The following is a 15,090-nucleotide window of genomic DNA, read 5'->3' as shown; positions in this document are numbered from 1 at the left end:
GGTTTCTGGTGACAACACTAAGTTGAGAGAAGGGTGCTGGAAGTAAAGACACAACACAGAGCCCTCCCCTCTTTTGTATTGTTTGGCACTTTGTACTTCTCTCCCGATTCAATGATATGCACATTTCTTTTTGCCCCTCTTTGGTCAGGCATCGAGGGATCATCTATGCCTACACGTTCTCTGTGGACCACATGGCTGCCGAGAGCGTCCTTCCTATTTGCCGCTCCTCTTATAACGAAACAACTGGTTATAACTACAACATTGGCCTGGCAGTCCCCTACGACGACATCTAAGGAGGGCGCCTGAATGGCCGTTGGAAAGGTCACGCCTCCAAACCTGGAAGCATTGAGCAGCCGCATCCCTTGGGCTAGGACACTGAGGGGGAATCCTGCCACAAACACCCAACCGTCTCCCACAGGCCAGAAAAGGAGGAGGGAGTCGAAAGAGCAGGGGGCAAGCTCTGGCATGGGTATGCCAGAGTGGGTTCGGCAAAGAGGTGCTGGCCCACAATCCCTATGGTAAGGAGGGGGAGTGTTGGAGGGGAATTGCTCCATCAGGAACACAAGTGGACGGGGATGCTGGGCCTCCTCGCTTTGTCTCATGGTTCACAGAAGGGTCTTAAGACCCTTAGCGAGGAGGGAGAACTGAGGCTGCAGCGAGAAGAGGAGAAATGGAAAATAAAGTGAGTACCACTTGAGAAATCTTCACCTTGGCCCTTCATCTTGGACACACAGCGGTGAAGAATATTACCTACTATCCATGTAGCTGCCACTTTGCAGATTTTGAGGCGGAAAATGGGCTGCTTCTTGTGCTTTTTATGTTCATGTTTTGTGCTCACTAGGGCCCGTCTACACTTGTTAGTGTAGACTCACATAATGGAGTTTAACTATATTGAACTGCATTATGTTGAGTGAGCCTACAGTGACCAAACTCTATTTATAGGGCAGTAGATGGTGCTCCCAGTGCCAAAGCCAAGTAGATCTAAAGTTCTGTTTCTATCCTTCTTTTCTTGCTTTGGCATCTGGAAGTCTGTCCGTTGCAAGGACGGTATTTTTAAAACCCTGTTGGGACCCTGCTATTATATAAATCCTCCCACTTGGCAGGTTATGGTCATTTTTAGCTTCTTGGACACATCTTTCCATATGTTAAGTTTTTAAAAATTCACCATTCTTATTTGTTCACCATTTTCAGTGAACTCAAAGAGGGAGTTTGAGGACTTAATGGCCTATAGTTATGTTTAAAAGTATATTGGATGGCATAGTTTTTAAATTGTTTTTAATGTTATGATATGTGATATCATATAATATGTTTACAGCGGTTGGTTTTAATGGATAGAGTTATTTGCTGATGTATGTTGTATGACATCGAATTGTTGATGAATTATATGTGAGCCGCTCTGAGTCCTCTTCAGAGTGAGGAGGACAGGGAACAAAAATGGCAAATAAATAAAGTATAGAAAACGCATGACTATAGACATATTTGTAAATATAGCTTGAAAAGAGGCAGTATAAAAATTAACTATATTATCTTGTCTCTCAATTTGTTTTAAATGCTTTGATTCCTATTTGTTAGAATGTTGCTCACACTAATATAAAGGAACATGCCACTGCCAAGAGTTTAAAAATAAAACTTGTTTTTAATTAATGTTTTCAGACTCTGTAATGTAGGCAAATCATGAGACAATTTGTAAAGCTAGTTCAGATCGAAAGCACCACCCGTTTGGTGGCACCAATGGCCTTCTGGCTTGATAGCTCTGGGAGACGCAACCCTCCTTGGACCCGTATTGACTACCTGACGTTTTGCTCCAGATAACTGTAAAGGCACCGGCATTTTCCATCCACTGTCTTCTCCATCAGTAGCACATTGCAATGGGCTCCATGGTCAGGAAGCGGACATGCATCTTGGTCTCCAGGTCTATTCCTTGCCAAATCTGCAATGAGAAAGGACAGAAAGGTGTTGAAGGGCTGGCTGCAGTCAGGCCAAGGGTATAAGCCAAATACAACCAGGACAGCTGTAGGTGCTATGGACCATAGGGTGGTGTTTTGTCCACTGGGGTCAATGTTGTGGGTGGCGCAGGGCTTTGGGAGGTAGGTAAGCTCTCGGTGGGGGAGGCGGGCTTGGGGTACACCTTCTTTTGCTCTAGTCCATCCTCCTCCTCTTACTGCATGAAATTGAGGGCTACACAAGCCCCAACAGCTAAGCAGTGAAAGCCTAGCCCATCTCTGAATTGCTCCAACCAACCAAACACACAAAAGAAGTCTCACCTTAAGGAAGTCTTCAAAGGTGATTCCCTCATATACTTGATCTGGTTCCTATAATTAGAAGAGAAAAACATTACTCTAAGAGGTGAGATGAGGCTTGTTCTCAAAAACAAAGGGGTGTGACTATACTGAAGGGTTTCTTGCCCAGGCACTTTCGGGCCCCTTTTACACTGCCATATATCCCAGGATCTGATCCCAAATTATCTGCTTCAAATTGGATTATACGAGTCTCCACTGCCAGATAAACTGGGATCAGATCCTACTGATCATAGAGGACTGCTCCAAGGAGCACAGTTCTAGACAGGCAACCTAGTCTCGCATAGTGTAAATTAGTCCTGGGACTAAATACTATGCAGCCCCAATGTAAAAGATCGGCCAGAATCCTCTGATGCTTTAAAGACTAAATAAAATTATAACAGCATGACGTGTTACTTTAGACTTCCAGCCACCTATACGGTACACATGGGTGTGGTGGAACTGTCAACACTTAAGTCAGATTAAAACACAGTTTTCATTTGTACAGAAAACAAAACTAGGTGTACTTAAAACACATAGGAAGTAGTAACCAGTAGAAATCAACCATCATGAAGCCAGGGCTGCTTGGTCCTGGTGGCAGTTCTCTCAGTCCCTCCAGTGAAAGTGCTAAACACCTGATTCACTTCTAACTGGAGATGTCAGACATGGAACTTGGGGCCTTTTGCACGCAAAGCATGAGCACGCCTACTAAGTTCCTGCCCTTCTAGGAGTGTGCAAAGAGCATGGGAGAGACCAAGGTGGCCCACCATTTGCCCCACGCAGATGGTGGCCGCTTCCATCATGGCGCCGTCTGCGATGGACCTCACCGACTCCTTGTCCAGATGCGGGTTCCCAGAGAGCATCTCTTGCACAACCTGTCAGAAGAAGCAAGCCAAGCACTGGTTGGAAGGGGGGGCAGACGGTCCACAGAAAGGGCAATTTGGAGAGCAGAAGGGAAAAATGATACATTACATTCCTATATTCCTGCAGAGTGATCTTCCCATCGCTGTCTGCGTCATACATGTGAAAGAGAACTAGGAGACACAAGGCAAAACATACTGGAGGGACATCAGAAGTAACAGTTGGCAATCTCTCTTTTGCACCTTCAGCACAGAATGGCTGCCATTCCATTCATGACACATGCAATGCATGTGGGGAGAATGATTCAATTCAAGGCAGAAGTCAAGTGCGCATATAGTAATGGTGGATGTTACTGTTGAGCACTGCACACTGCCATTGAGTATCTCACAATGGAACTTAGTCATTGGCATGTGTGGTGTGCAGTGTTGCTATATGTATAGTGCTAGCCTGGTGGATCTCTGCATATCTAGGCTATGCTAAGGGATGTTGGACTGTGACCAATGTGAATAAGAGCTCAGTCCTCAGTCATCACTGCCACACACATCAGTGGTAAGTAAATGGGACAGTGGTTCTGCTCCGGGATGTGGTTTGAACTCTGAGGAGCTTTCCAGGGCATGGGACCTATTAGGGCTCAGCAAATGATATGGCTCTGGCCACCAGCTGCCCAAGGGCTTAACTGAGAAGCCACATACATTTCAGCTTCTGCTTCCGGAAGCGATCCAACTGCTCTTCATCCATATTCATCTCAATGGGCCTGAAGTTAGACATAATGGTCAGGAAGTCTTCAAAATTGATCTCGTCCACCTGCCCCACAGAGGCTTCTTGCAGGTTTCTGGAGACACAATAGAAATGAATGCACACCATTTATTTTTCGGCACACATTAGCACACCTCCCCACAAACCCCAGAAAAGGGGCTTAACAATTTTGTGGAGATGTCTGAGAGATCCCAAGAGGACAGTGAAATGTTTGTTTCAGGTAAGGATCTGTTGATTCCCAAAAAACAGGCGGGTGGAGACCGGGAAGGGCTCAGGGTACCGTTTCACACTAAAAATAGTATAGGCTAAATAAATAAAATTAGGTAAAATAAAATCTAATAAAACTGTGCAAGGATCAGGATAAAAATAGCAGTTCTGAACAAGTTTAAATTTACAGTATGACTGGGGGGGCGGCGGGGGGGGGGCGGCGGATATGTTCCAAGACATACATGTGGCTATCCAAAACCATGGCTAATATACAACCATAACTGATTGAATGGGCCATTTGCAGTTTCACTGTAACACCCGTGTGTACTTAGATATGCATGGCTTCATCTTTGAGACAGGATTCACCAGGTAGCCGACAGGTAGAGAACCATAGGAAGGCATTAAAGGACCTAGAAAGGCTCACAAATATTGGGGTGGGGGTATTTTTTGGAGTGTTGATATTCTGAGTCAGTGGATGAGGGTGGGCATAGTGTTTTGCTAAAAGCTCAGGAGAAAGAATAACTATACCAGGGACGTGAAAAATAGCAGCAAACGAACTCCTCATAGTCTTGCTTAGCTTTAGACAAGGCCTCACCATGTCGTCACAGTAACGTTACTCAAAGGAAACAAAGCGCCACAACCTTACCTCCTGTCAAAAAAAGCATGTACAATTTTGGACCGGATGGGATTGAACTCCAAGTCGGGGATGCGGTCGAAGTTCTCCTTGCTGCAGAGGCAAAAAGGGCAAAGGGGTGAGAAAGCTTCCCTGGGACTGGGTGGCATCTTGAGGAAGGCAAAACCTACCCCAGTGGCATGAAGGGGACCTCACATCAGACACAAAACAGGGCCCTTAAGCATGGCAGTTTATGCTTCCGAGGAAACAAGAAATGGAGAACTGTTCCTTCCCTGTCTTATGCCGGATCAGGACACCTTGTTTCAAAGCAGCAGCACAATGGAAAAGGTGAGAGAGAGAGCCATCTGGGCGTTAGAGCCGTCAAAGGGAAGAACATCTCATTCAACTATGAGCAACCCAATTAGGAGCAAGCCAGTCTCCAGTCCAGGCCAAAGACGCTTGGACAAGTCGTGATCAACACCAGCAGAGGCCCCATATCCCCCTCATTTAGCCTTTGCTGGGGGAGTCATTGGGTTGCTTTTTATCAAAGACAGCAATGTGTCAGCCTGTTCCAGCATAAAAACAGGATGAAGTAAGTCAAGGGAGCTAGAATTTTTAAAACTAGATAAATCTAGATGGCCTTTTATTTCCCCCCTTTTATTGTGCCACCTAATAGTAGGCCACCGAAAGCCAGCATGGCCTAGTGGTTTCCGCATCTGACTCCAAAGGCCAGGGTTTGCATCTTGCTCAAGCACGGAAACCCTCTGGGTGACCCGAGGCAAGTCACACTTTCTCAGCCCCAAGGAAGGCAAACATAACCCCCCTCCCAAGGAAATCTTGCCAAGAAATCTCATTAGGATTGCCTGAAGTTGGAAGAAAAATGAAAGCCCACAACAACAAACGGGGAAAAAATACAAGAGAAAGTACATAACCTGCCATGCAAAAGTCTGAATTTGGCTTTGTCTTTGTCGAAATCTCTGAACGTGGTTAGTATAAAGTAACACTTAAGAAGAAACGGAATTGGCAATGTCTCACCGGATTGTCGGTTGGTCCCCACTCAGCTGCTTGAATCTCCGGTGCAGGTTCTCAATTTGATCCGTGGTGACTATGGAGAGAAGGCAGATGAGCAGGTGAATAAACTGAAGAATCGCCGAGGATAAATGCTTGGCATCATGGAATCTACTGCACTTTCTAGTAGTGATCCACTAACAAGTCCAGCCCATAACGTCTTGCTACCTGAAGCTGACTAGTGACTTCCCAATCAATCCCATTATTTCAATGGAAATGTTCTAGTGTTGAGAGGAACCATTGGATTTAGTCCCAAATTATTTTGATACCTAAAGAAAAAAAAACAGTCATATTTCTGTGGAAGTCAAAATCCGTAAGAACTAAATGAAAAGAACTATTTCGTCCCTTCATGACATTCCCTCTAGACCTATGTAATACCTCTCCTCTAGAAGAAACATGGTCAGGTCTCATTCTAGACACAAAAAGGGTCAGCAAATGTGGTATTATGCTAGAGGACAGTCCTCCCAGGGCAATGTGGCTGAAACAAGGTGGAATTTCCCATGGTCATGCTTAAGCCTCCTGGGCAAAGTCAAAATTTAATCCATCACAGCCCTTCTCCATCCCTTGATCACCAGCATTTTGCTCCCAGCCACAGACAGCCAATCTAATAAGCACAAACAGCTTGTTCAATGAATACCAAAGCTGGGTTTGCGTTTTCATTTCTCTATGCAAACAACGCTCCAAGTTTGCTCTTTTCTGTCCCCACAAGCTGATAACTACTTGGGTCAATATTGGAAATCCATTGCCATGACTTGTTATAGCCCAACCTACAGCTGGGTGCGTCTGGTGAGAGCAGAGCTCCAGAAAGACACACGCCTGGAAACCTAAGAAGCCACCTCACCTCCCGTTGTAGCTGATTTAGGCTAAACACTGCCTTCCAAGTGGTGGCAAGGAATAGCCAAGGGTTAAAAAGCCCTGATCCATTCATGATTCAGTAAGCTTCTCCCATGAATTGTGTTCATGTACACACATACACACCCAGGGAAGTCCCTGTTGAAGGCCGGCTAATGCTCTTCAGAGGATAAGTAATGTAGCCAACACTTCTGGTAATGCAAAACAGTTGCACAAAAGGGTGGTTTCCTCCCACTATATACCTAGTACCCAATTTGCTCATGTATCACTAGTACCCTGTATGGTCATGTTTAAGTCTAGAAGTCAAAACACCGACTCAAAATACCTGGATCGACTTATCCATGGGCCAATATGAATACTGCTTCTTCACTCTTACAGAAAAAGGAACCATATCCTTCTCTGAGCAGAGTGGCAAAAGGTAACAGCTAGTCCACCTGCGGAGGACCTATAAGAAACACTCATCCTCTTTCGTTTGAATGCTGGGCATGGAAATGGTGGAACGACCCTTCACTTATCAAAATTTTGGCCCCCAAACCTGTCCTCGACTTACATTTTAAGTCAGCTTATACATGAGTATAGTATGCGCCGTTTTGTTTCCAAAAGGTACCAAATCCAGAAAAAAATTGAAAAACGGGTTATGGGGCAACACATTGTTGGCTAGGAGTTGAATATTGTGTGCAGATCAAAACCATCAAAATCTATCAAATCACTTTGGTACGGGGATGGTGCAATTGCAATTTATAGCAAGGAATGCATATCCTCGGCAAGGTTTTTTCAATTCATGTCAAATTTGTTTAGATGGATTTGGTACCTTTTGGAAATCAATGGCACATCTAATAAATGTGGTGGTGGGATTTAGCCCTTGAGTGCTGTGATCCCTGTCCAGCTGCTCCTTGCATTGGGGAGATGAGAAGGAGAGATTTCCACCTGATGCAAACAAATACATCCACCAGCAAAGGGGAAGTTAGACGACTGGGGGGATCTCCTTGGGTTCCTCTCCCCCAAGACGCCCACCCACAAGCAGAAATGTCACCATCTGATTCTGTTGGGCTTGCTGGAGTTGGGCTCCATTACAGGCGCTCCACATTCCAACCCACGACCTTTATGCAGTAAAGCTATTTTAGACGCAATGTGAATTTGGCTGCCATTCTGGTCTCTTTTATTTTCATAAAAAAGAGGGGGGAGAATTTCCCTGGATGTCACGTTCGCAATCATTTCTATTCGCAACCAACTTTTGACATTCTCACCGGCTGATCTCATTCTTGTTATGGAAAATTTGCCCGCCAACGAGCCTTAAACAGCTGGAACTCCATATTAGTTCAGTGCTCTTTTCTAAAAAAACAACTTGTATAAACCTAGGGGTTTAGTATAACAAACAGGAACTCGCCACTGCGGAAATTGGGAGAGGTTTTCCAAAGGGTGACGGGGCAGGAGAAACAGAAGACAGAGAAAGAGAGAGACCTTCGGTCCAGTTCAGAAATGGAAGTGTGGGGACTCCAAGGGTGCATCTCCACTGTAGAATTAATGCACCTTGACGCCACTTTCACTGCCACGGACCAATGCTACACAATCCTGTTTTACAATGTCTTAAGCCTTCTCTGTTCAAGAATGTTGGTGCCTCACCAAACTACAATTCCCATGACTTCATAGCACTGAGTGATAGGAGTTAACATGCATTCACTGTACAGTGTAGAGGCACCCTTAGAAATCTTACTTAAACTCACACAGTATATAGTCCCCAAGGAAGAAAAACTTAGGAATGGCCAAACTTTGGCCCATGGTTATTGTCTTAAGGAAACCTGCCAAGGACTGGCAGCCGATGGCTTGTGATCCAGCATTGATCCAGGTAATAATAATAATAATAATAATAATAATAATAATAATAATAATAATATGAAATCCAGCATATCTATCTTGTTTGCTGTGTCATAATAAAATAATAATAATAATAATAATAATAATAATAATAATAATAATAATAATAATAAAATTTATTTCTACCCTGTCACCATCTCCCAGAGTAGCACTGCTTTGGTTGATGGCTGGAGCTACAGCAAGGGCGGGATATAAAAGACACAAGCCAAAAAGTGGCAAAAACAAAGTTTGGAGTAGTGGGGAGGGGGCTTGTTTTCCCCTGAAGAGAACACAGCCGACACCTCTCGCGGCTTCCTTTCCGATGCTGGCACAGCCTCCCATCCTGCTTCGTTTGTCAACCATCTGCTCTGTATCTGGAGGACGATGTGAGAAGACAAGTTGCAAGCTCGTATCAGAACAGTTTGCAGTACAGGAAAGCAGATTCATTTGTTCAGAGGCCCCAGAGAATGAGCAAGGGGCTGCCATTCACGTTCACGTCCTGCATTGAAGGAACCAGACGAGCTCAACACTTTATCCTGATTGACTACAGAATCTGATGTCTGGAGGACTGTTTTTGTCTTTGTTAAAAGACATTTCTAGCCGATAAGGTTGAAGACCATTTGTGCCATAGCCTTGGGACAGACGTATGACATGTGGCAGATGAGACACTGCGTGGGTGTGGAGAGCCATAACAACACCTGTTGCAACACAGATGTGGGGCATGTTGTTCACCCACACATCTTTGGTCACGGGAACTGACTCGCCTTTCATGCCAGCTTTTTGTTAATAAAATGAGACAGTGTTTCTCTGGTTTCTACCCAGATAATGCAAGACCAGGACTATCTGCAACTTGAGTTAGGAATGTTTGGAAGTGGTTTTCAGAGGTTTTCTTTGAGTCAGGATGGTTCTCATATCAAGAGGAATACTATAAAATCATTGCCGTCATTGCACACACCTCTCCACTGCACACAAACAAATAGACAATAGGAAAACTCTGTCTCAACCCATCCAAATTAGACCTGAACTAGATGGCCTTGGCATAGACAAGGCCAATCTTCTCTAATTTGCCCCAAGTGCCAAGTTTGGTGCTAAGGGTTCCCCATGCCAAGAAGGCATTCACAGTGGAATGTTTTGTCCTTTGGAAGATGACACATGGAACACCGAGATGCTTTTCAATTTGAACATTTTTGAGAGCCAGACAGCTTAAGATGCATCCAAATGACACCTAGCAATTGTCTAATGAACAACGAGGCCCTGCAAGCACCTTTGAGATAAGTCTGAACAGGCTCACAGCGGGTTAAAACAACAACGCTCATCAATCACAACGTGCAACCCACTTATTATTTGCAGTGGGTCGGCCTCATCCTTTCTTGCTCAATGGAGAAGAATTCTCCACTGTTCCAAACTAGTTACTTTGCAGATACAGCATTTGTTCCCCGAAGCTGCTATTTCCATAATGCAAAGACAAAGCCAGGTCTGGGTCTGCCTTCAAGGTGCCAACCCTTGGAGCCTGGGACACAACATGTATCCCCTCCCCTTTCCTCGCAGTCATCAGACCGACATCTGTTTTGTTGCCTTGCTTCTTTCTGAACGGTGGCTACCTTGCATCAGCAAATATGGTTCATCCCCAGGGGAGAAAAGGATTAAAATAAAGATGTTTCAAAGAAAAGCTGAGCAAGCCATCCTTACACACAAAAAAGGGTCAACTGTGCCTCAGATACTTCAAGCCAAGGTTGGGCGGACTTAAGGTTTTCTGGAATTGTGCTATTTTTTCCTACAACTGCACCAAGTGGATCCAGGCATACAAAGCAAACACTGGTCCTCTCAACACTACAGAGTTATGGCACTATGAGTCCACTTTAACTGTCATGGCTGAGCCCTATGGGACCCTGGGACTGCTAGTCTAGCAAGGAGGCACTACAGCAGAGGTGTCAGACTTGTGGTCCTCCAGATATTTGGGCCTCCAACTCCCAGAAGCCATAGCCAGCTTATCCAATGGCCAGGAATTCTGGGAGTTGAAGTTTAAAACACCTGGAGGGCCACATGTTAGACACCACTGCACTGGAGGAATCAATGCTGGCTTGAAAGAGGTGGAGGCCTATGGCGTATGGGGTTCTCTCAATGCCAGGCATCCTCAACCTGTGGCCCTCCAACACTCAGAATTCCTGACCATTGAACAAGCTAGCTAGGGCACTCAGGTGCCAGTCTCTTTAGGAAAGAAGCCCAAAGTAACCCCTTCATCCTTGCCATGGTCACCAGTGCCAATTTGTGTACCTTCACTCTATACCAGCAAGTGGACAATCCAAGTGGAAGCTGATGTTCTTCAAAATTATTCAAGTCTTCTGCCTCTGTTGGATGAACCTTAACAACTGCCTAACATTGTTGCACCATGAGCATCCATCAAGTATTAATATAGCCTTGTTTCTGGGTATATGTGACCAGCGGATTCCAAAATTGGCACCAGTTTCCCCCTATCAGCTCTGGTTTTTGAGATACAGGACATATGGCACCTACCCGTTGCCATCTGCTAGCCCATAGAAAACCAGGATAACCCTATCTAAGAAACTAGAACAGATGTAGTCTATCCAATTCTATGCAATTTTCTGAATCGTCTCGACCAACCCTAGGAACAGGGGCTACCAAAACACTAAGATAGTAATAGCAATAGTAAAAGAGAATGTATGTGTCTACGTTCATCTGTCTATGGCAGCTACTTGGGCAAGAGGTGGGTGGGAGGGAGTTCCAGATGTGATCTGCTCCCTCATCTTCAGGGAAGAATAGGCTATGTATATTTTTTTAAAAACAACAACTGATGAGACCTTGGCCGAAAAGTCAAGCTAACCGAAGCAGCTCTCGCACACAAAGGGCTATTTCAGTAAGTGGAAATTACCAAAGCTATTAAATGAAAAAGTGCCAGCTCTACTTTTAAACCCTGATAAGCTCCCAAATGCTTGAACTCGGAGGAGGCCAAGTTCTTTTTTACAGTTATCTAAGATACATAAGCCCTTCCCTAGGAACTATATATAATATCACCATTCTACAAGTGAAGTTGCTTATTCACATATAGACTTCCCAATGTGCGGTTGCTGTTTTGTAAGGAAAAAAAAAAATCAAGGAGGTAGTGATGAGCTACATTTCAATGTCAAAACGACCCAAGGAAACCAGCAGTTTTGAAACAGGCAAGAATCACTGAATCGTAGGAGAGGCCACAATGGCTATTCAGTCCAACCCATGTCACTTTTGAATTCTGCTTTTCTCGTTCTTTTATTAAGACAGCCTAGAATATTGGTCTTTTTAATGCTGTGAGCCATGTTGCATCTCAGTCAAGAGATAAGAGTGGGATAATAATAATAAGACAACAACAGATGCTTCTAGAACAAAACCCAGAACCCTCTCTACTTCTGTGGCTGGCTTAATGGTCCTCACAACTAGATATCGCTCTGGGTGCATTTACACCAGTGGTTCCCCAAGCGTTTTGGCCTACAGCTCCCAGAAATCCCAGTCAGTTTCCCAGCTGTTAGGATTTCTGGGAGTTGAAGGCCAAAACATCTGGAGATCCACAGGTTGAGAACCACTGATCTACACAGTAACATCAGTGCAGTTTGAGGCCCCTTGAACGGCCATTGCTCAATGCGATCGGATCCTGCTTTTCATTTTGAGAGGGACGGGTGGGCGGTGACATCTCAATTAAAAGGCTCAGGACAAATGGCTTAAAGCTTCAAAATAATCCATTATAGGTGTAAAAGGCCAAAAACAACAGGGAACCAGAGTGTAGTGAAAAACAAAACAGGCCAGAGCAAAGCGGTAATGCGATTCCCAGAAGCCGTTTGAAGCCCAAAGATTTGCATGAGCTGGTGGAAAGTCAGCAGGGAGGATGCTGATCCAACTTCCCTTGGAAATTGGGAGGAAGAAAACACATCTCCCAGGGGTGCACTCGTGTGAGATTGGTGCAGCAAAACAAACCAATAAAACCTTTAAAAAGGGACGGTCATTAGCCTACTTCCTAGGGTAAGCAAGGCTGGGGCCTGAAGTTTGGATCTGTAGTTTGGTGAGGCACTGGGCCTCTGGCAAAGGCAGCCCAAGAGCTTGCAAAACTACAACTCCAATGACTCCATAGCATTGAGTTCAAGTGGTGCCAAACTGAATTAATTCTGCAGTGTAGCTGCACCCTCTTGGCCTTTCTCATAGGAGTAAAACATTTAACTTACAGTTCTGGAAGCCATTATGGAGCTGGAAACAATGGATCATTGGGAGGCCACATGTGGCCAATTGCTCCCACTTACTTTGATTCTTGTGCAGGTGTTGCTTTCCAAGCAGCCAGATAACAAGCAACACCTGTTGAAACTCCTGCTTAAACACAACTGTTAAAGGGACAGGGATCCCTATCTTCGTTCCCCAGGAGAGAGAAAAGGCTGACCCAAGGCTCAGCTTTATTTCATTTGTGAGCGGTTTGGGAAAATACTTCCCCGTCTTGCCAATGTGTTCCTTTACTAAAGCCCAGCCCAACGAATGCAGCGTATGCTCAGTATCTATAAAACACAGAGTGTCCACTGATAGTATAGCCTCAAAGAAGGCATCTTTGGTCGACATCTCCTTCTGTCGCAGCCCTGGTTTCTTGTATTTCATTTTCTGCCTTTCAGTCCGCAGGCTTTCCTTTTAACAAATGAAAAGGGGACGAAACCAAGGAAGATAAATGTAAAAGTGTCACGCCAGGTTAAGCTAAGCGAGACACAGTGGAGCTAAAAGTCAATAAAAACTCATTACTTGGATGAGAAGACTTTCTAGTTTCCAAGTCTCAGCCTCTAGATGAGCAAGATTTGGTGGGATGGCCAAGACATACAGGACTTGCACACTTAGAATCGGCACTTTGAACTCTGCCCGGAGCTGGACCAGGAATAAGTGGATTTTTAGTTTAATGAGATAGTTGAATTCAGGATTTTAGGCAGGATTCAGACAAAGCAGACATTTGACCACTGACCCACTGCCCATTCCTCTGATCACTAGGTGTGGGCAATGCTTTATCTTTCCTCAGAGTGGAGTCTGTCTAGCTCAGTTTTCTCAGGGCTGGATTAGGAATCTGGGAGACCAGGGTGACCTTGGGTAAGCCACACTCTCTCAACCTCAGAGGAAGGCAATAGAACATTTCATCTGAATAAATCGTGCCAGGAAAACCAAAGGTTATAGGTTTGTCATACGTCAGAGTTGAAGGAATTCACAACGCAGAACAAGACCTCATGTGACAACACAGACCTTTACTCTTTATTCCCCTGCCACTGGCTTTTCTTGGTTTCAGCAGCCTGGTTCAGGAGAAGGGCCCTGCTACTGACCCATTGGGGAGATGGAAACCTTTGTCAATCCTTTGTCAATCAACGCGCAGATCCAGTGGGTTGTTTTCTGCCTTTGAGTTGTTTCTGACTTAGGGTGACCCTATGGTAAACTTTGTTGTTCTGGTTTGCTTTCAGTTCCAACTTATGCCAGACCTAAGGGGTTTCTTGGCAAGATTTGTTGGGGGGGGGGGGGGCAGGCCTTTGCCTTCCCTTGAGAGTGTGAGATGGGCTTAAGTTTGCCCAGTGAGTTTCCATGACTGAGTGAGGATTCGAACCCTGGTCTCAATAGCACTGTTTGCTCACCATATCTCTACTTTCTATTCAGGCAAAGAAAAGTGGCTTGAAAGCAGCCTTTGCACCCTTTGGATGAGGAGCCTTTTGCCCAACTGGGGCAGCACCAGCTGAACAGTGTTCCTGGCAAACACATTTCCTGCGTGGCAAATACGTGGACCCATTGCAGAAGGACAGAAAGGCACCGAGGATGGGGTTGCGCTACTGCCGAAGCCACATCCTTCCCCAGCTGCCCTTGGAGAGACATCTCATGACCAAGAACAGGCTGGACTGCAAAAGAAATGTTTTAAAAAGAGGCCTCAAAGCAAAAGTCCAAGGACAGGAGGGAAGGGGAGTTGCTCTCCATACTCACAGCCGGTCTTGTCGGCCAGCTCCCGGATTTCTTCTGACATGGAGTGGGAAGAACCCATCGCTCTGGCACTGTGGGGGCAGCTTCTGCGAAATCGACTTCACTCCCAAGTTGGGCCCAGAGGGGAGAGGTGGTGGTGATGATGATGATGATGGGCTCCTGGAAGGAGGACCAGTTGGAGGGAGCAATGGACCTGGCACCCCGATCAGGGCTGGCAGCAGGTGCCACCTCTCAGCAGAATCCGCCAGACTTCTGTGCAGGAGCAGGAGTTGAAATCTTGAGGAAGCATGAGGCACCGAAAGAGAGACAGAGGACAGGGTGGCTTCCTCAGGGTCCAAGAGCCCTCCTCTTTGCCTCCCCATCCTCACCCGGCCTGGGAATCCCACGGTTCCTGTTTGGCAACCATCCGGAGGCAGCACTTGCAAGGAGGAAAGCTGCTGCCACCACACTGCATGCAACACTGCAGGGAATTACCCAAGGCGTTTAGAGACGTTTCGCCAAGAAGCAGATTGTCAGGCTGTGCCTAAAGGTTGTCTTCCATTCTCTTTCAATGCTAAGTACATCCGGATTCCACCCAGGGCCGGCTTTACCCTGCTCAGGATGGAGGGTCCGACTTCAAATGGCATTGTGGATGGA

At 45.6% G+C, this 15,090-nt stretch overlaps 2 protein-coding genes across 5 annotated transcripts in view; one reads left to right on the top strand and one right to left on the bottom strand.

Moving 5' to 3' along the window:
- fbxw8 (F-box and WD repeat domain containing 8) overlaps positions 1-1,644 on the top strand; it is a 45,157-nt gene extending 43,513 nt beyond the window's left edge. The window contains exon 11 of the mRNA XM_062958611.1: positions 149-1,644. Coding sequence (XP_062814681.1) covers positions 149-293 — 145 coding nt within the window. The 3' untranslated portion in view covers positions 294-1,644. The remainder of the gene's footprint in view (positions 1-148) is intronic.
- Positions 1,617-15,090, bottom strand: part of tesc (tescalcin) — a 22,636-nt gene continuing 9,162 nt past the window's right edge. The window contains exons 1-8 of one of the 4 annotated variants that reach the window (XM_003222750.4): positions 14,458-14,910; positions 5,749-5,818; positions 4,747-4,827; positions 3,830-3,969; positions 3,249-3,310; positions 3,044-3,151; positions 2,265-2,312; positions 1,617-1,930 (exon numbers count right to left, since the gene is read on the bottom strand). In XM_003222750.4, the coding sequence (XP_003222798.1) occupies positions 1,853-1,930; positions 2,265-2,312; positions 3,044-3,151; positions 3,249-3,310; positions 3,830-3,969; positions 4,747-4,827; positions 5,749-5,818; positions 14,458-14,515 (645 nt within the window). In that variant the 5' untranslated portion in view covers positions 14,516-14,910 and the 3' untranslated portion in view covers positions 1,617-1,852. Of the gene's footprint in view, positions 1,931-2,264; positions 2,313-3,043; positions 3,152-3,248; positions 3,311-3,829; positions 3,970-4,746; positions 4,828-5,748; positions 5,819-12,695; positions 13,129-14,457; positions 14,911-15,090 lie in introns of those variants that run through there. The other 3 variants (XM_016994750.2, XM_008113721.3, XM_062958617.1) reach the window with 3 other exon arrangements.

This window comes from Anolis carolinensis, chromosome X, assembly GCF_035594765.1.
Source record: "Anolis carolinensis isolate JA03-04 chromosome X, rAnoCar3.1.pri, whole genome shotgun sequence".
NCBI lineage: Eukaryota > Metazoa > Chordata > Lepidosauria > Squamata > Dactyloidae > Anolis > Anolis carolinensis.
The sequence above is the reverse complement of the archived record's forward strand: the minus strand, read 5'-3'. Positions and strand labels throughout refer to the sequence as shown.